General features: G+C 32.0%; 1 protein-coding gene across 6 annotated transcripts; it reads right to left on the bottom strand.

Moving 5' to 3' along the window:
• Nucleotides 1-6,827: 6,827 nt before the first annotated feature.
• On the bottom strand, nucleotides 6,828-21,603 carry LOC105338490 (uncharacterized). 6 transcript variants are annotated; one of them, XM_066086722.1, is made up of 11 exons: nucleotides 21,468-21,603; nucleotides 21,105-21,367; nucleotides 17,193-17,372; nucleotides 14,752-14,909; nucleotides 14,293-14,501; nucleotides 10,889-10,946; nucleotides 10,026-10,561; nucleotides 9,826-9,914; nucleotides 9,362-9,547; nucleotides 9,137-9,242; nucleotides 6,828-7,121 (listed from the first exon to the last, which is right to left on the bottom strand). In XM_066086722.1, the coding sequence occupies exons 6-11, from the start codon at nucleotides 10,900-10,902 to the stop codon at nucleotides 6,913-6,915; spliced, it is 1,140 nt and encodes a 379-aa protein (XP_065942794.1). In that variant the 5' UTR covers nucleotides 10,903-10,946; nucleotides 14,293-14,501; nucleotides 14,752-14,909; nucleotides 17,193-17,372; nucleotides 21,105-21,367; nucleotides 21,468-21,603; the 3' UTR covers nucleotides 6,828-6,912. The 6 variants fall into 6 exon arrangements, with proteins under 6 accessions (XP_065942794.1, XP_065942795.1, XP_011441986.3 ...); XM_066086723.1 differs by having other exon boundaries at nucleotides 21,105-21,283; nucleotides 21,468-21,597; XM_011443684.4 differs by lacking the exons at nucleotides 14,293-14,501; nucleotides 14,752-14,909; nucleotides 17,193-17,372; nucleotides 21,105-21,367.
• Between the last annotated feature and the right edge of the window lie 295 nt (nucleotides 21,604-21,898).

Raw genomic sequence — 21,898 nt, 5'->3', positions numbered from 1 at the left:
GTGAGGCAAAGAAGATGCCATTTACAATCCCCTGTTCATGGAAAAATGTAGATTCTATCAACTTGTAATGACATTTCAATTTTCAAACATTCTATGAAACAAGTTGTATATTGAAATGAAAACAATGGTCGAAAGGTAATAGTTTATTGAACAAAGCTGCAAACTGTTTGCAAACCTTCTATTTTTATAACACACGACTCAAGTTTAACGCGTACCTTGACACAATAGATCTTCTAGGTTACATAATATCAGTGGAATACCATGTCATGATAGGTGAGCCAGGTCAGTCTTTAATACTACAGGTAAGCCAGGTCAGTCTTTAATACTATGATATTAGGAGTACAGTCCTACTTGATTACTCAATTACTAGCTGTAGATCAACGTTGGTATGATTGGCAGTACATTTCGAAATTTATAACGGAGATTTTAAGAGTACAAAAAGTACCTTGGTGATTTGATAAATCAAACTATGTTTTTTGTGCTTTCTCCCAATTGTTTTTAAAATTTGCATTTAATTATGCTGTGTAGATTTTTTGTTGATAAACTATACATGTAGAGCCTCTTCAACTTGCGCTGCGTTTGAACCAAATTTTTTTAAGAAAGTAAAAAGAAAGTAATAAAACATTTTTATGTTCGTACCTAGTCATTGTTATTCCAAATCATAGGTTGAAAGACAGATAAAAACGTAGTATATAACATATAAAAGCTTTTTTATTACTGGTGTTCTAACAAAAAATTGATTTGCCGTAGAACAGCTGAGTAACATACATTATACAAATCTACAATATACTTAGTTGTTGAATGCAAACAATACTGAAAGCAGCCCTCGGTGTTGACTCGCCGACTGGTTAGTGAGGTAAAGAATGATCCAAGTTAAACTGAACCCCATCTCCATGTAACACGACATCATTACCTAATAAACGAAATAAAAACATTGAATGATTAAGCTTGTTATGTTCCTTGGCTGGTGGTCGTTTTAGAAAGAAAATCATTCTCAAAATATCAACAAGAAAGAATTATTATTGAAGGTGTGCAATGACCTTGCACTAGTTTTACTTAGGCTAGGTACGTGGTCCTGGACTGTCTGACCATTAACGACAGTCAAACGGACTCGGATGAGGGAGACAACCGGTTTATCTACAGGGTCACTTCCGAATACCCAGAATCCATCAGTAGTGTAATGTTACGCTGACCATCTGTTGGACTTAGGTTGGTGCATTTCTACACCCGTAGCCAGAATTCTGTAGGGCCAAAAATTTTGTGGGCCGAAAGATTATCATAATTATTGTAACCTATTCTGAACAGAAATTGTCTAGAAAAGAGAAATCTGAAGCGTCAAATCCCTTGAAACCCTTCAAGAAAAATAATGACATGTCAAACGTTACAATATTGATCTTTTCCTTTTGTAATGTATAATTCAAATTTCTATATGTACTGAATTATTATCTATTTATATTCTATAATTTTCCACTTGTATAATTTTCCATTTGCATTGTATAATTTTTTTGCATTCTATAATTTTCAACTTTTATTGTATTACTTTCCATTTGCATTATATAAATTTCATTTGTATTGTATAATTTTCCATTTGTATTGTATAATTTTCCATTTGCATTGTATAGATTTTATTTGTGTTGAATAATTTTTTTATTGTATTGTAAACTAAATCATTTGTATTGCAAATTTATATATGTATATTTGTTTTTATTTGTTTTGTATTTTAAGGATTGTTTTTTGTATGTTACGAAGGATTTCATTGATTAGTATTTATCGGACTGGGTAATGCTAAGGTGTCTTAACCCCGGCTTAGCCTTTTATGTCAGGTTACTTAGATTATAAAATTATTTTCAATAGACCAATTTTAGTTGGAGACACTGATGTGAACGGACCAAAAGTGTTTTTCTAGCGATGGTTCATCTAGAAGACAATATTAAGAAAATAACAAATGTCCTTTAACTCATGATTGTGATAGTGGCATTTTTCATTTACGTGAAAATTTGATTGGGTTATCATATATGAAATTAGGTTAACAAGCAATGATTCAAATAGTTACAATACTTAAATAGGACATGCAATAAGATTCTCAAAAATCTATTTTAAAATAAATGAAATTATCAACCCCGTAAAAATATGTGTGCAAATCATGTGCAGCATTCAGATTGGTATTTCGTGGTTTCCAATAACAATTTAGTCCAAATAAATTACATGGTCGGAAACCCAGGGCGTGTATCGCTTCTGATACCTCCACGGTCGGTCTTGCTTCCCTTACCTCCCAGAGCGCGAGTTTTCGATGATGATTTATTAACACTATCAATTTCCTTTGAAAAAATATCTACGACCAATGGCCTCTTGAAAAATATCTTACTGTGTTTTTCCATTAAATTCCGTGATGTTTAAATGCCTCTAAATGCAACACCTATTCACTGCGTATGCATTTACGAGTAATTTACATAAGTAGTTCTGAAACAGTGATTTCTATGTTATCGGTTAAAAAATGCATTTCATGAATGTTGTCTAAACACCATGTTTTATAATTATTCAACAAAAAAGTTGACTTTATTGTTAAAAGCAACATTTCAAGAGTTATTTATCATGGATTATATTTTCATGCTCGTCGATCTCATCTCAACAGTCAATGTGAAAACCATTTTAAACCGGTTTTACAAAACAGCTGTTATTGCTGTTACTTATTCACACCCTCCGTGATCTGCACTTTCCGTCGATTTATTTCAGTAAACAATTGATTTCTTCAGTAAGGGAATGTAAATATAACCATTAAATGATTTATTTTTGACGTCATCGTGTCAATAACTGCCGTCGGGTGAGCAGACAAATTATCATAACGCGCGTTATTCAATTTGTCTGCTCACCTGACGGCAGTTATTGACACGACAACGTCAAAAATAATTCATTCAATGCTATAATAACAAAGATCCTTTCATTTAAATGAATTCAATTTACGTCTCCTGTGTATTTTTGATGATATAAATTAAGAATCCCTTGGTGCTTTGCTGTCTCCAAAAAGCAAGACAGAAAGAATCAAAGGAGTCATGTTTTGTCGAAATATTATCTACATCTGATGCAGTCCTTATTATTAGCTGTCCAAGAGTGGCTATAGATATACTTTTTACTCCATAAAAACATACGGTGTTATGAATGTTTATCACCTACTCGAATCCGGAATTCACGACAATAATAAAAAATGTGCTGCATTGGCCGTCGAAATGATTCGCTCTTAAACAAAGTCCTGAATGTGTCTTCTTTTTTTCAATATTTTGGGAGTATTATAATCCAATTTCCATTTGGTTCTAGTCAGTGCCACGAACATGTTTGCAATAAATCAAGCCTTCTCTCTTATCCTGTTTCTTATCCGGTTTTTGTTTGTTTTAAGAGTGATCTTTTTGTAGAAACACCATGCACACGTTTCCTTTTTCAATTTTAAGACCACGTTATATAAAGATATTCTAAAAAAAATGTTATAATATAATTTTTTGACAGTTCCATTGGCTGTTTACCACAATGCTTTGGTGCATGTAGTGTATTGTGCAGTGTGCAGCAAAGTTGCTGCTTATTCACGGCCCGTGTTCATGGAAATATGTAGATTTCATGAACATGTAATGACATTTTAATTATCAAACATTTTATGAAAGAAACTACATGTTGTGACGATTTCTCGTTGATAACTTATGCATGTAGATCTTTTTTTTTCAATTTGCACTGTGTTTGAACCCGAATTTTTAAGTTAATTAGTTATAAAACATAATTTGTGTATGTTACCAGTCCCAGCTATTCCAAATTTGAGACTAAAAAGACAGATAAAACTTTAAGACGTAATATGTTACATTTAGAAACTATTGTATTACTGGTGTTCTAACAAATGATTTCTTTTGCTGCAGAACAGCCGAGTAACTTAAGTACAATTAATTATTTAATCGTGTTATGAAATCATATTTTTTTAAAAAGGCACATATATAAAAAAGATTAGCTTAGATAATTTGATAACTAGATGAACAGTCATTCAAATTTAAATTTATTCTATTTCCACAAAAATGTCCTTTATGAATTGCCAGTGTCGACCTTATTCAAAGAAAAAACTTGATGATATCTCGCGCAAGGGCGAAACTAACACTTAGCCCTTTAATATGATACAATGCTTAATATGTTGAACCATATTTTTGGTGGTTTTTTGTAAATAATGTGTCAATTTTTTTTTCTAAAATTGCTTTCTTAAAATATTCTTTTAATTTGAAATAAACGCCTAACTGGATATATATACATATACGTGGCCTTGATTTTTGGGAGTTGATTTTTATCTACTCACCTATGCAGTTACTCAGACAAACCGAAAGTGAAACAGTGTTTGGACCTCAGCACAAATGATTGCTGCTGACAAGACTTAGTTCTTGAAAATAATTGATAAATTCGAGGTACTGTATGCTAAAGCTTTGTTTTTCAAGTAAACTTATTTATAAATACCTTGAAAATAGTCAGATTTTAAATGGTACGAACAATTTAAATATTTTTTGTAGTCGTATGTATCCCTACGCCAAAGTTTAATATAGTCTCGTTCAACTCGACGCTCGGCTGTCTCTGTAAATCCTTGTCGGAGATTAACGGTGTCAGCCGAGCGTTTGGTTGAACGAGACTGGAGTTCAATATTGCTTGGATCCATACAATTTTCGAGAAATATTTCTAGTACTGATACATAAATTGATTGAATTAATTTTATCTATAAATATTATTTAACATGATTATAAAATGGGGGTTTCTCGATATTCTTGTCGAAAAAGTCCAAAAATTCAAATTATAAAAATGTGCGTAATTCAAATTAGAAACTACATGTTCTTGTCATGCAAAATAACATACCATTGATTTTGAAATAAATAAACATCGACAAAATCAACTCCCGTCAGTTCTTTAGTACTTTGATTCATGTTGCAACTGACTGGGAAAAAAATTAAACTGTCACCCTCTCCCCAATACGTCCTCGTTTTATGCATACACGGAACATCATTGAATCATTTAGGCGCAAAACACAATCTAATCATTGTTTAAAAGTTAAGGGGAATGTGCAGCCATCGTGTACATTTGAAGATTGTAATGTAATAATTTCTTGAACTACCTTGTTTTTGCCCGAATCTAACCAAAACTGTTGCCAATAGATAAAAAAGCAATACATATGAAGTTCTACATATTGTTTACATGAAAATTATGCATTCTAGAACAGAACAATTCCATTTTAATTATTCAGAAATTAAAGCCGTGGGACTGCACATCTGCAGACCTATCTTGAAAATTTAAAAATCTAAAAAAAAATATGAAGAGGGTTCATTAGTATATTCTCTACAGCTTTTTGTTTTTAGAATAAGTTTGAATTTAACACATTCATCTTGTAACTTTGCCTCAAAATAGGGTACCCTATTTTTCTCAGTACTCATGGGATTTATTTTTGGAACAAGAAAAATCCAGGCTATGCTTAGAACTCCTGTGTCGATGGAGACACAAATCTAAATGTCAATTCAAAACATTCTGTGTTGAATGTGACATTTATCAGCCAGTGTTTGTCCTTTGGGGATGGGGGTGGGGTGGTTTGCCTCTGTCAGATTAAATTTAAATAAATTCTTTTTACAAGTGGGGTATAGGATCAAAAAAGGAATTTTCCTAAATAACAAATAACATATTTTCAATGAACATATAACTTCAATGTACCCAATAAACACAGGCAATGATATCTTTGGAGAATTAATAGTTTCTGAGACCCGTTTAAAGAATAAGGTACCCTACTTTGAGACAAAGTTGAAACTTAGATAAACATGCTTAGACCCTTTTTTCAACAAATTATTGTAGAGTGGAAAACACCGACCGCCTTTAATATTTTTCAGATTTTTAAAACTCTTTTTTTTTATTTTAAATCTGTAGCTGACCGGTTCTAGGTGATTAAAAATGTATCGTTCTGTTCTGGTATGCATAATTTTCATAGAAAACAACATGTAAAACCTCATTTTTATTGTTTCTTTTTATCTCTCAGCAGCAATTTTGGTCTGTTTCGAACAGAAACAAGACAGCTTAAGAACTTTTTAAACTGATATCCTCAAAAGTACAAGATGGCCGCACATCTCCCTTAATGTTTAAGGTTTACTACTTATCTGTCGTGGTATATATTTTTTAAGTGATCAGATCCAAAGTATCTGCCCGATGGTTGGTCATTAGTCAGTCCGTGTTCCTGGGCATCCAGTTCTGGAAAATTCTTCCCTTTAAAACTAAAATCGCATTATTTGTTCCTTTTTATTTACTAACGTTTAGGTATTAATCAGGTATGTCCGATCCCAGTTATCTGCCCGCGATGCATGATAAACTCGTCCTACTCTTTTCACGTTAATTAGTCAACCGGCGTTCTTGCTTACACCACCATTCTGGAAAATTTTATCCTATTCTCTCACCAGAGATTGTGCTTCGAAAGCGAATGAATTCATTCCGTCAAAACTAAAACTGTGCCATCAAGAAAAGAATTGCCGTATTCTATTTATACAATATTTGTCAAATCTTAACTTTGATGTGTACTCTAAGTAAGTTCCCTGTAAATATATTCAGTCTATATTTAATCATTCAATATAATTTCATTGCAAGCATATATTTTGATGCAAACTCCCACTAACTTGGATCTGCAAAAGAGTATCCACCACCTTACTTTCATTTTAGCTATTTTGGACTGGTTTATCGAAAATTAAATCAAGTTTTTAATTATTCTCTAAGAAATTACTTAAAAGGTAAATTCCGGTTATAGTTTTCGAACATCATAGCACATGTGTTGAAATAACAAAATTAAAGATGTAACCAGTTACTCTGGTACAGGCATTTATTAGTTTACTGGCAAAATGTCTTAATTTATTAGAATAGATATTCAAGAACAAATTATTCAGTCAATGATTCGTTTAGGAAAACTTTAAGATAGTCAGACTGATAAAAAGAGAACTCCTTATTTATGCTGAGAACACGATTCTGTCCCTGTAGTTGTCTGAGGACTTTATGTTTTCTGATGTTTCCAAGGTTTCTGTTATACAGCGTAGTCAAACCATGAGAGTCCTCGTGTTGACAGTAAATTACTACTACATGTGTTCTACCTAAAAGTATAAAAAAAGTATCAAAGGTTATCTGAAACAATATTACGACCATATTGAGTTCTATACGGGAATGAGTTCATAAGTGCCTATTTAATAAGACTGGCTTTTTTTTAAATATTTTATGCAATGTATTAGGGTCATAGTCGATCAAAAGTATTCAATCGGGAAAAGGAACATCGACCCACGCGGCTTACCTCCCTTACTTATGACGTCAGTAAGACCTAATCGCCGTATAAAGCTCTGTAGTGAATACAAATATCTATGTCATTTTGCAGTCGATTTAAAGATCAAAGTACTGAAGTACTGACGGGAGTTGATTTAATCGATTATCATTTATTATCTTGCATGGCAATTAGTTTCTAGTCTGTATTTGAATTACGCACTTTTTTATAATATGGATTCTTAGACTTTTCTGATTTTCGAGAAACTCCATATAAATCATGTTGTATAATATTTAAAGATGGATTTCAAACTATGTATTAGTAATCGAACAGAAAAAATTCTAAAAATTGTTTAGATCCAAGCACTTTTGTTATCGAACTCTAGTCTCGATCAACCAGACGTTCGGCTGTGTTAATCTCCGACAAGCAAGAGAGCCTCTCTGCTTGTTGGAGATTTACGGAGACAGCCGAGCGTTTGGTTGAACGAGACTATATTAAACTCTGGCGTAGGAATACACGAGACTACAAAAATATCTAACTTTTTCGTATTATATAAAATCTGACTATTTTCAAAGTGTTGGTAGATAAGTTTCCTTGAAAAACAATGCTTTAGCATACATTACATCGAATTTTTCTATTATTTTCAAAAACTAAGTCTTGTCAGCGGTGGTGATTTGTGCTTAGGTCCAAACACTGTTTCACTTTCGGTTTGCCAGAGTGACTGCATAGGAGAGTTGATTAAAATCAACTCCCAAAAATTAATACTATTTTGTATAAAAACTATATAATTAAACAAAACTCAACGTATGCGTTTATATTTTTTCCTTTGACGCATGTACATATTCAGTTTATATTAGAGACCCGAGAATAAGTGATTTTCGTCATTTATTTTACCGGTACTTTTATAAATTCTTATGCCATACTTCCGCGATCTAATTCTATAAAACGTTAAAACACGTACACACACAGTCTTTTCTAAAGATGTTGCTACATATCCATTTGTCTTAAATTTATAGGCCAGATTAATTAGAATTTATTAATAGATCTAATTCTCAAATTAAATTTAAGAATATTATCGCGGCATTTCACAGCCGCTTTTAGATAAAAACTATAGACATAACACAATGCCTCAAACATTTTTATTGGCCTGCTTTTTACATTTTATGTGACAAAATAAATTTAATGAATTAAAAGGCTTTAATTCTCTTCTATATAGCATATAGCCCAGTCATTATATGTATTGAGGAAGAAAAGTTTCTGTTTTAAAAGTTTTAGGATAATTATGATTGGTTGAGCATTTGCTTTTGTAAAATTTTCACTAAAGTACGGGATATTCATCATGATATTACTCTTGTGAAAAGGTTATAGTTTTATTCATAAACGACCAATTAAAACTAAGTCATCATTACTATGAAATCAGATGATCTTATCTGAAAATAAAGACACGTTCATATATGCAAATATAGCTAAAATTTAATTGGTAAACTACTGTAAAATTACACTTGTGTTAATGCATTGTTTACATAGGTGGGTTTGTGTAACGTCATAAATCCATAAAATCAAAAACGATAAGCGGGGAACAATTTTTACGGGTGCTGAGTTTTCACGGTAAGGCAAGAACAGAAAAATCTTACTACACGTTCATTTATACTAAGCTTTACGAAAGAAGATCATAGTGTTAAATATCGTTTCATATGACCTTAAAATTGAAATTTCTCCTTAAACGCTTGATTTATCCGATGTCTAGAACGCCGGAAAGTGAAAAAGAGTTGCGTGTAAGGATGGTAAATCTTAACTGATAACTATTTTCACAATTTATATAGAAATTCTACAACAATTATTGACCACACATACCTTGTTTTACAAGATTTTCGACGAAGTCGGACCTAGTTTTGGAAATATCCACTTCTGTTTCCAGTATGATGTTCCTCTCATTCTTATCCACGAAAACCAGACAGACCTAGTGAAAATTTTGTAATGAAAGTAAGCCTTTTATTGTTGATATGAGTTTTAGTTAATATCAACGTTTAAAATACCGGAGATCCATGTAGTTGAATGTTAAAATTAAAACATAAGAACCCGTGAAGTTAGTTCTATAGAAGACACTTTTTTCACTCCACCAAGAAGTAATTCATGACATTCATAGTTTCCGGCCACGGTGTCAGCAATGGCTTTATGAAGTTGTTTGTTGGCTGTTGAAAAACTGGCAATAACGACAGATTTCTCCATCTTATCCTCTTGGAATCCAGATTCCAAGAACTGTTGCTATTGCCAGAAAAAAAAAATTCAATACCAAACTAATGAAACTGACACATAAGAAGATGACGCATAAAAATTGCATGATGAAAGTTTGTTTATCCCCTTAATGCTTTACAATTTACTCGTACAACACTTACTTCTATATTCAGCGATGTGTTTTAACAATATTCTAAATAATGATTTCATATTAGTTATGAATACAACGAACTCATTATTCATTTTTCAATCCTTGCATGATTTTGCATGAAAATATACTTATTTTCTAGGGAATAATTTCAGTGTACATTGTTTCTCGCTATTCCAAATTTACAGAGGTACAGGAGAACCACAATGAGTGTAACCACCACAATGGCAATCAACCACATCCAAAACTCTGTGTAAAATAAAAAGGCATGAAAATAATTAATTTATTTATGGTTTATTTTAGACACACAAACATATTTCATATCTGAAAGGACACGTGTTCTCTGTTTTGTTGACTTACTGTTGTCCTGTAGACGGTAATTGACGCTGTCGATTTCTATGTTGACTTTAGACCTCACTTTCTTCGTCTCCTTCTCAAAGTGTTGATGAGTATTGTTTAATGTTTCCTTTAGATATGTGCCAAGTTTCGCAAAACGTTCGTCTGTGATTTTTTTAAGCTTATTAAATAATTTGGAACTTTCGTTGATAATTCGATTATTTGTCTCCTTTTTACTCTTTTCAATATGAAAAAATAGCTTGTTTAGTAGATCTTTAACTACTTCAACTTGTTTTTCCAACTTTTCCTTTTCTATCTCATAACACTCATTACTCCGATTTCTCGCATCCTCTTCTTCTTTCTCAGCGTAAATATGATATGTCTTATTTGGTATGTTCGTTACTAGTTCGTTTAGTTTATCAACAGCCTTTGCGACGCTATCACACAAACATTGATTGTTCATATAAATAGCCCTTGTTCCATTTGACTCAATAAATGTGGTTTCCTCCAAGACTAGACGTTCAGCAATTGGGACAATTATAATCAACATTAACAGGAAGCTAAAAAAAAACCCATTAAAGCACTGAATACCTGTACGTTTATTTATTGTAATGTATGATTAAAAAGTCTATACATATTTTAATATTTTTCATTCTCTTAAACGTTCCTTTAACTCTAATAATTGAAAAATAAAAATAAAGAAATTTTAGGTAATGGTGAGAAATTTTATGGAATGTTTCATTAACATTAAAATCCTAGAAGCATAAACAGAAGATAAGTGAAAATTATAGCACTATTATAGAAAGGTTACAATGAAAAATCTTGGGTTTTCAATCCCTTTTGTAGAAGTTTTGCACCTTCTTAGTAATCTTTAAGGCTTTAAATACCTGTTTCCACTCATCTTTAAGTTATCATGTATCTGCACTCCAGTGGAAGCCTGAAAAACTATCAAGTGAATACCTATTATGAAGCTTAATCTACTACAGAACTTTTGAAACGCAAAATGTAAATTAACAAAATATACATGAAATTGTATTATCATTATTTGAAAACATTAATTATGACGGTAAAGAAACAATTTGTGAGAAAAAAAAGTTCTACATGCCCTTGTAAGAATTGATTTATTCATGTATGTATTTTGATTTTTAAACGACGAATGAATTAACTTAAAAACGAACCGATTGAAAACTGTTTTTTTTATAAGATAATTTTTTGTTATCCCCTTGAAAAGAATACAATGCAATTTTATTTTCTCCGTTTATTTTCAAGATAATAACAATAAGGATGATATGAAAAAATGTCATAAAATAAAATAACATCAGCAGCGGAATCATCACACATTCAACTATTGTATTTTATAAACATTCATATTTCAATATAAGTCAAATTAATTTAATATATAATTATTACTATTAGTTATTATTTTATTTTAGTTGACCGTTCTGATTCTCAATTCATTTTACTATCAGAAGTTATATATATCTTCCGTTTACTAAAACTATATTGGTACTACATGGATGCCAAATCATTAAATATTAGTATGATAATTTCAAATCAAAAATAATTAACATTTTTTTCCAAGAATATTTGCATATATAAATTCACTAATAAACATATCAGCATTAAGGTCAAGATCTAGTAAATGAAAGGTGCTTACAGGTTTATAAAATTCAAGATATAAATTCTTTGATTGATGCTTCATACCAATAGCTTTGATTGATAGGGTGTATCGGGACTTTTAGTTTTGGTAAACACAATAAAAAATCATGTTTTAGACTGATTTTCTATGTAATACGTAGGAAATAAGTAAAAAAAATTATCAATGAGTTTTGTCCAATTTTAAGTAATGAGATATATCTAGAATACCTACAGTCTCCTAAAATAAACGGCATTAAACAAACTCTTGACCGATCCTTTAAATGATGTCAAGTTTATTATAGGTTTCAGGATTACATTCCCCATGATTCAATATAGAATGTTAAGAAATTGGTTACTTTTTTACATTAATTCCTTTAAAGCCCCAAAAATCGGGGAAAATATCATCAAATCAATTATGTCGTCATTATGAATCTAGCACCAAAATGACACTCTGAAGTCATTTACTAGATCTTTACCTTAAACTACAACATCGACATATGGCATTGCGGGTAGCTTAAAACCATGCATTGTATTGTGTTGTTGCAAAATCATATCTGTACAAAACCCTTTCATAATAAAGGGATAACTAATTGCAGCAATAGCAAAGGAACGGAGAATACCAATAATTCGAATTTAAGAAATACCTTTTAAAATACTAAATAGAATTATCCCTGCGAGTATTTAGCTCCCAGCTTTGAGATAATCCGTTTTCAAATTTGTACTTTGTAAAAATAGAAATAGAAACAATAGGAAATAATAGGTATTGGTTGAAATAAAATAAGCTTTGATAAACAACCAATCCTATTTGGATAGAAGTACATGTATTTCTAAACTGCATGATTTATTGATTCGTACTATTAAGCATTACATGTACATGTGTATATTCTCTTATATTCTATAAAAATTGTCTCTTTCACATGCAACAAGTCGACAAAAGTTAAAAAGGTTTCTGTACAAAATGTTTTCTTTAATGGGTGAAGATTTCTTGAATACCAAGACTTTGGCTGAAAATTCTTAATATATTGTAACAATACTTGTCAGATTTCTCTAACAACAAGTATACAATTGTATAAGTATACGTTTAAGTGAGTAACCTATCCCACTCTCTTTACTTATTAAACAACATTATGTATTATTATTATTGTGAGTTACCCATCCATTTCTCTTTACTTATTAAACAACCTTATTATTCCACATTTATAAAAAGTGAACGTATCTGTCTTCTAGTATCCAAATGTATTTTTTCATGAAGATGATTTAACTTGAGTTTGTTGGATTTGGATGTAACATAAAATATTGGAAATAATCATTGATAATCCGAATGTAAATAAATGTACAATTGTGATTTTTATATTGTTAAAAACACTAAAAAAACCAATAAAAATGTCAACATTAAATACTAGTCATACAGAAGAAAAATTTAAAAGTTTAAAACCAAATATACAACTAGAAAGTATAAAGTAATTAATTAACATACTAGAATAAAACATCTTATGCCTAAAAGGTATTCAACAAAGGAGCAATAACAACTGATTACTACAGCAATAGTAATAAATTGTGTCTTCTATAGTTGACGCAAACATCAATTTGAAATAACCGGAAAAGAACTATAGGTAAAGACGGAAACGTAAAAAAACCAACAAACTTTTAATCGATTTTATCTTTATCGATTAGCATTCTTTTCCTTTTTTTCTTCTTAATGAATGATAAGATTCTCTGATTTAAAAAAGCTTCTAAATTTTGATTTAATCCAAGAAACAAATCGAGCATTAGACCAACACCGTAGTACACAAACGCAAAAAATATAAATAAACAAAACCAAGATGGCGTGGCCATGATTTTAGAATCGGAGTTCAATCTACAAAGGTGATCCAGATTTGATATGTGCAAATCATGCTCCGATCTTGCCTTGCATATTTCGATAAGTTCCAAAGGAGGATCCATTTTGAAAAGCGAATACAACAATATCAAAAATATATGCAACATGCAGACTGCTATGGTTTTAAACCTTATATTCATTAGTCTGTATACAATGTCAGATACGTTCGTTTTCTCTTCATAAACTTCTCGAGCAGGATCAAGAACCTACCAATAAACATTTCATATGTCATATTATGAAATTACTGTAAAAATATAGGTTATTTCAAAATAATGTAAATACTTATTCCGTTAATATGTGATTCACTTTATAGAGATGCACATGTATATATATATATATATATATATATATATATATATATATATATATATATATATATATATATATATATATATATATATACATTATGCGGTGTATCTCGAAAATATTTTTAATACAAACATCATATTGCTACAGTTTTTTTATCTCCAATTTTAATGAAGAAGTTATCCTTTATTTGTTTCTTTATTCTAACAATTTAGATTTATAAAAGTTTTCAAACGGAGAGACGGATAAATAACAGACTTGACAAGCATTTTGTGCTTCAGCTATATACATGAAAGGGAGGGGGTATTTTGATGATATAATAAATATACATAAAACATATTCATTTCGCTTGCAATTGGTAAACGTTTTCAGATTATATGCATATGTAATTGTGCTAAATATCCCTGTATACAGAATAACCTTAGATTAATTAAATAATTAAAACAGATGGTTAACGAAAGAGCTCACCTGTATAAGGAACTTAATCACAGGTCCTTCCACATCGGGATTCCGTTCGTCGTTGTCTACAGGGAAATTACTGCAGTAATTGGTACAACGTAAGTAGCGCATTTGTGATAGTCCTAGGCTATCCATGAACTTTTTGTCGAATTTACAAAATTCTGGATCGCTGATATCTATTTCATCAGCATGGGTTAAAACACCAAATATGGGAATATCTGTAAGAAGAATCACGTTATATATCAGTCGCTATTTACATTTAATTAACATAAGGACAACAATGGTACCAGTATTGTTGAAGACTTACATTAAAACATAACTTTTGAATAATTGAAAGGTACAAAATACGTTTTTCAAACAACATAACATTTTTTCTGATTGTGGTTAATGCAATATAATGTATTACGATATATGCTTATGATGCCTTATTATAAGTTGGTTATTACTACGCTTTTAACACTGAATTACCTCTACTTCCCTCCAAGGCTAGGAATCTCACAGATTTGATCAGTTCCTCTGGTAAGTTCTCAGATTTTGCAGATGCAATAAAGATAATTCTATCAACTTTAGTGTTGGTTTCATTATCATTCCCAGAAAAAAGATGTTTCACAATGCCAGGCACATTTCTAAAATAAACAAGAGGCCCAGGGGCCACATCGCTCACCTGAGCAACAATTGCCTTAATTCTGATCAAATTAGCATTAGAGTATCAAAATATCTTGACAACTAAGTACAGTAGATCTTGCTAAAAAAATTGAAAATCTGCCAATTTTCCACCTCTTATTTGTTGGTAAATACCAAGCCCCTTTTCTTGTTGTACCTGTAAGAAGATTTTTCTCTATTCCTATATACTCCCCCCCCCCCCCCATTTCGTGACCCCACTTTTCTCTAGGGAATCATGGTTTTATCAAACTTAAATCTGCATAACCTGTACTTTCACACTAAGTACTGAGTTTTGGACCGAAAACTTTCCCAGAATATTTTTAAAGATTTTCTCTATGTATTCCTATGTAAAAATTCAAACCGCCATCACGGTCCCACCCTACCACTAGGGACTGTGATTTTGAAAACTTGAATTTACACTACCCGAGGATGCCTTTACACAAGGTTAAGTTTTTCTGGCCAAATAGTCTTTAAAAAGAAGATTTCTAAAGATTTTCTCTTTATATTCCTAAGTAAAAATTCAGCCCCCATTGTGGCCTCATCCTACCACTGGACTATTATTTAAACAAACTTGAATCTATATGATCTGGGGATGCTTCCATTCAAATTTGGGCTTTCCTGGCCTAATAGTTTTGAGAAGAAGACTTTTAAAGATTTTCTCTATATATAAAAATTTATCCCCCATTGTGGCCCCGCCCTACCACAAGGGACCATGATTTGAGCAAACTTGAATCTACATTATCTGAGGATGGTTACACGCCAATTTGAGCTTTCTTGGCCAAATAGTTTTTAAAAAATTTTTTTTAACAAATTTTCTTTATATATATCTATATAAAAATTTATCCCACAATTGTGGCCCCACCCTACCCCCGGGGACCATGATTTGAACAAACTTGAATCTACACTATCTGAGGATGCTTCCACTCAAAGTTGAGCTTTCCTGGCCTAATAGTTTTTGAGAAGAAGATTTTTAAAGATTTTTTCTATATATTCCTATGTAAAACTTGACCCCCCAATTGTGGCCACATCCTACCCCCGGGGACCATGATTTGAACAAACTTGAATCTACACTTCCTGAGGATGCTTCAATTTTAATTTGAGCTTTTCTGACCTAATAGTTTTTAAGAAGAAGATTTTTAAAGATTTTCTCTATATATTCCTAAGTAAAATTTGATCCCCCAATTGTGGCCCCACCCTATCCCCGGGGATCATCATTTGAACAAACTTGAATCTACACTACCTGATGATGCTTCCATCTTAACTTGAGCTTTTCTGGCCTGATAGTTATTGAGAAGAAGATTTTTAAAGATTTTCTCTATATATTCCTATGTAAAACTTGATCCCCCAATTGTGGCCACATCCTACCCCCGGGGACCATGATTTGAACAAACTTGAATCTACACTACCTGAGGATGCTCCCATTTTAATTTGAGCTTTTCTGGCCTGATAGTTTTTGAGAAGAAGATTTTTAAAGATTTTCTCTATATATTCCTATGTAAAACTTGATCCCCCTCTTGTGGCCCCTCCCTACCCCCGGGGACCATGATTTGAACAAACTTGAATCTACACCACATGATGATGCCTCCACACAAGTTTAAGCTTTTCAGGCCGAATAGTTTTTGAGAAGAAGATTTTTGAAAAATACCAACAAATTTTCAATAATTCTCAATTATCTCCCTTTTAAAGAGGGCGTGGCACTTCATTTGAACAAACTTGAATCCACTTCACCTAGTGGTGCTTTGTGCCAAATTTGGTTGAAATCTGCCCAGTGGTTCTTGAGAAGAAGATGAAAATGTGAAAAGTTTACAACAACGACGACGACAACAACGACGACGACAACGCCAACGACAACGACAGACAACGGACAAATTGTGACCAGAAAAGCTCACTTGAGCCTTTGGCTCAGGTGAGCTTAAAAGGGGCATTTCACACAAATTGAATCTTCTACATTGGAGAGTAATTTTTGAAATACATATGGACGCGAATACACAAAAAATCAATTAAGAAACGGGGGTGGGGCGGGGCTGGGGAGGGATGGGGTTAGATAAAGTAGATAAAAACCAAAAACACTTGTTTTCATTTAAATCTTCTGATATTTAAACCCTAATATTGAAACCCTCCTTCCTCTTTGAAAACCTTTTTTTTTATTCATAACTCTTTATGAAAAACCATGTTTTATATTGTTAAAGGACATTGTTCAAAATTTAGATGTTATCGTTAGGATTTATATTATTTAATATATATACCTTCGACTTTGACCTTCGACATTCAATTTAGTGCCATCTCTAATACGACCCTCAAATATCATCTTCAAAGTTTTTCTGACAGCCTCGTCATCTGTGTTCTGAAATCCAGTCATGTCTAGAATTGTGGGATAACATTGATTCAATGCATCCTTATTTTTCAAGTATTTTTCTTTTGAATATCTGTAAATATTCATTAGAAAGCAAATGTGAGTTAAATCAATAGTCCCGATATAAAATATAAAATATTGAATATATTGCTGTTTTCTTTTGTTATACAAAAATACAAATCAAATAAGTTTTTGAATTAAAGTTTGTTGTAGCAGTTTTAATGATCTAATTAGTGCATTGGTCCAAACCACTCCCAGTACGAGTGAATTCATTAAAGAGTTGATTTTAACACGAAGCCCATGGGCCACATCGCTCACCTGAGCAACAATAGGCATGAGAATCAGCTTAATGGAGTCAAAATCCCAAACATCTCGCCAATGTGGTATAATACATGTAAATCCAATCCATTCCCACCCCTGGGTATTCTTATGTTTATAATTAAGTCCCTTTTCTAACAGGATGATTTTATAGTCATATCACATGTTGAGCATTGTAGTTTTCAAAAAGATCCTAAACTATGAAACTATGAACCCCTTGTGAGGCCCAAGAATCGTCCAGGGGCCAAAGTCTCGAAGGGCCCCATCCTACTCCTCAATATTTTGATTTTGAAGAATTTGAATCTACACTATCTGAAGTTGCTTTTACTATAGTTACAGCTTTTCTAGGCAAATGTTTTTGGAATAAGATTTTAAGATTTTTCTCTATATATTCCTATATTAATATGTGCCCCCCCCCTGGTTGTGACCCTATCCTACCCCCGGGGATCATGATTTGAACAAACTTGAATCTTCACTGCCTGACGATGCTTTCACACAATTTTCAGCTTTCCTGGCTGATTTGTGTCTGAGAAGAAGATTTTTGAAGAATTTTTTCTATAAATTCTTTTCTTATGTAAGATTCGACCCCTTATTGTGGTCCCATTCTACCCCCGAGGGACATTATTTTCATAACTTTGAATCTACATTATGTCAAGATGCTTTCACCCAAGTTTCAGCTTTCCTAGCTGATTGGTTTCTGAGAAGAAGATTTTAAAGATTTACTCTATACATTGTATATTGCTAGTATGTGAAAATTCGACGATTCATTGTGGCTCCATCATACCCCTGAGGATGCGTCAACACAAGTTTCAGCTTTCATGGCCTAATGGTTCTTGAGAATATAATTTGCAGGCATCCTGTTAAAATGTAGATTGAATTATCCAAATTATCCAAACTATCAGCTTTTGACCAACACTGGGTATCTGGGTCCTAAGGTAGGGTTCAAATGTTAATAAAGAAATATCAATTTAAATTATTCAAACTACGACCCAAATCTAATACTAGAACATCTGGAAAGGTTAAAAAAAAACGCTACATGAATGTATGAGAATAAAATCTTACACAGTATTATACATCCATGCAACGATAAAGTTTGTATAAATATTACGTATAAATGCATATTGGTATAGTTTATTTGCTGCAATAACTCTGTAACCCCAAAACGGGTTAAAAACCTAGCAAATTGATATACATTTTAGAAAAAACTCCGTATTTCCGTAAATGATGAAATCTGCATTTTGTAATAAAAACTTAACATGTAAAGCAGCCCATGTTTAAAATGATATTTCAAATTTCTCAACATACATGTATAAACATCAAGGTCCTTTGTACTTTTGAATTTTGAGAAGAACAATGTGAAGAAAATTTTCTCTTGTTATTCCTTTATAAAAATTGACCACCTTCCTTTGTTAACCAACCTACTCATGGGGATCATGATTTAAAACTTTAATCTACACTAACCGAGGATGTTTTAACAAACTTTCAGCGTTTCTGGCCAAGTGAGAAGAATATATTTAAAGATTTTTCTTCACTTATTTCTATGTAATACCTCCATCCCTCTCAATGTGGCACCAACCTACCACTACAAATCATGATTTAAACAAATATGAAACTATACTACCTAAAGATGCTCACACATAAGTTTCAGCTATTCTGGCTAAATGGTTTTGGAAAAGATTTTTAAGGATTTTTCTCCATTTCGCCCTAGTAAAATTTTTAACTATTCATAGTGGAACCACTCTACAGCTGTATATCATGACGTGGACACACTTGAAAACTATACTAATGATAAATTCTTCAACACAGTATTAAGCTTTTCAGACCATATGGTTTTTGAGAAGAAGATATTTAAAGAATTTCTGTCAATGTAAAAATTTAACTCACATTGTGACCTCACCCCGAGGATGATAATTTGAACAAACTTAATTTTAAACTGAGGATGCTTCAACAAAACTTTCAGCTTTTCTTGTTTAAAATGGTCTTTGAGAAGATTTTTAGAGATTTTTTTTCTCTCTATTTCAACATTTGTAAACCTTCAACACTCATTGAGGCCCCACCCTAACCTTTCACCTCAGGTGAGCTAAAAACCTATCAAATTGAATAATCATTCCGTTTTTTAAATTCAAGGGATTTCCTGAAACAATCAGAGTCGCCTTAATGTTTTAAGGCACCACATCTTTCAATCATCTTTGATAAAAAAGAGAGTCGGTTTGTCGTGAATTATCTGGTCTAGAGCATTATTGAATTGCAGTATATTTACTCGCAGGGTAAACGTTTGCTTTTTTCACAGAAATAAATAAGTTCCCCCCAAATTCAACTTCATGTGAAAAAAATCTAACATAATTTAAAAGGTTTAAGAATTTACTGTTTTCTGTACATAAAAACCCTTATGAATATGTATTTCCATTTCGATAAAAGAATGAAGAGAAGTAGGATACCGTCTTTGTCATATTTTTTGTATGTGTGATGTTCTTATAGATTATTACAGGAACGTTAACAACCTTTCCACACATTTAGGACTGTAGAAATTTTAAATGCTTTTCTAAAAACGTATTGTGAAAATTTATCCGTGTATAACATTCAATCATATTATCTAAACTGACCGAACAATACTTGAATAAATACAATCAAGACAATTGAGAGAAAAAGGGCAAAGCAATATATAACTTTGTCACTCTGTTTTTTATGTTGTCACTTAGAATTGGGATGAGCATTACACCATTTCTAATAGAAATTAAAAATGTATACCCACAGACTTAAAAACGTATAGATATATACATTGATCAGAAATAAGGATTTGTTTTTTTTTGGGGGGGATGCTTTAGAAATAAATATAAATCTCACATATTGTAGAATTGTAGTTGATAGAAAGATTATTTTTTGAAAACATTTTTACTATATACTTTAATATTGAACTTTGAACTCCTCCTAGAGCCCCAATATTGGTGCGGGTCACGTTTTTTTTAAGAGTCAGAATTCAAACTACCTGAGAATGCTTCACACAACCTTTTTGAGATTTTCAAAAAATGCGAACAAATTTTCAGAGAGTCCTAATGATCTCTCCTAGTTCTAATGAATTCTCCTTGAAAGAGGGTGTGATCTATTATAACAAACTTGAATCACCTTATACTAGAGATGATTTTTGCGAAGTTTAATTGAAATTGGGCGAACAGACGGACGACAGAAAAAAGTGGTCGGAAAAGCTCACTTGAGCTTTAACTGAGATGAGCTAAAAACTAAGCAATTTTTTTTTTAATTCTGTTTTTTAAAAAGTACAATCGTAATTGTGCCATTAAGCTAAAACTAAATTGTATTTTTAATGAATTCATGCAAAAGTTTTTGTATATTTTGCTTTATGTATATTGCATTGAGCTAAACTCATCTTGTTACTCTAGAAAGAATGTTTTTCTATGACTTGATTTTTTAAATCTTTTATGTGTAGTTCTTTTCAAAATATTTTGGCTAACCTGAAAACAAGTAATCTCACCTGGTCAGGCGACGAGTCATGTGCTCCCCTTCCTCTTCGAAGTTCCCAACAAGCGCACGTTCATGGTATTCACCACTGAAAACCGCCATGGCAGTGTTGATAAATGACGATTTGCCACAGCCGCACTGACCAATTACAGCTATTGTAAGGGTCTTATTCTGTTGCTTTTGGACTGTGTCCTGGAGCAGTTTTATATGGAATTGCAAACTTGATTTTGAGTTCTCCATACTCTTTTTGACCATTTAGAGATCTAGATTGGTAGTCTACCTCACATATAACAAGAAATTATTTCCTGTTAACACAGGATAAAAATGCAAAACAATAACATTGTAATTCAATAATTTGAACAATTTATAGACTTACAATGTCAGCTTTCAAATAACGCCTTCCCCAAGTGTTCTTAATGCACAAATAACATACATGCTATTCCTTTCGCTTTATCTTCGTAGAAACCCTATGTAACAGAATTGATTTAAAGCTGGTCACCGCTCGTAAATGGATACGTGGTATATAAACCCTTCGATTTCGTTATAACTGATTGCAGACCTGAAACTCATGGCCGACGTGTTGTATACCTTTCAAGGTCTTTGGGCTTTATGCATTTATTTCAACACTCGTTTAACAGAAGATCAGACAATATCGATTAATCGACATCAGAGACACGTAGCAAAAGGGGACAAAACAAGGGGGGAAAAGTGTTCAATCAACTGACATGTTTCTTAAAAATTTATGTTATTTGGACATTGTAGAATATATAAAGTGGATAAACATGTCGATAACATTTTGCAAAGCTT

Source organism: Magallana gigas, chromosome 6 (assembly GCF_963853765.1).
Source record: "Magallana gigas chromosome 6, xbMagGiga1.1, whole genome shotgun sequence".
In the NCBI taxonomy this organism is placed as follows: Eukaryota; Metazoa; Mollusca; class Bivalvia; order Ostreida; family Ostreidae; genus Magallana; species Magallana gigas.
The sequence above is the reverse complement of the archived record's forward strand: the minus strand, read 5'-3'. Positions and strand labels throughout refer to the sequence as shown.

Bases quoted from the DNA above. Each gene is read 5' to 3' on its own strand.
- LOC105338490 (XM_011443642.4), bottom strand. From the start codon at position 21,346: ATGGTCAAAAAGAGTATGGAGAACTCAAAATCAAGTTTGCAATTCCAT. The intron at 14,502-14,751 runs GTAATTCAGTGT...TTCTTCTTACAG, and splicing joins AGCCTTGGAGGGAAGTAGAG to ATATTCCCATATTTGGTGTT. The intron at 13,725-14,292 runs GTGAGCTCTTTC...GTTTATTGGTAG, and splicing joins TGATTAAGTTCCTTATACAG to GTTCTTGATCCTGCTCGAGA.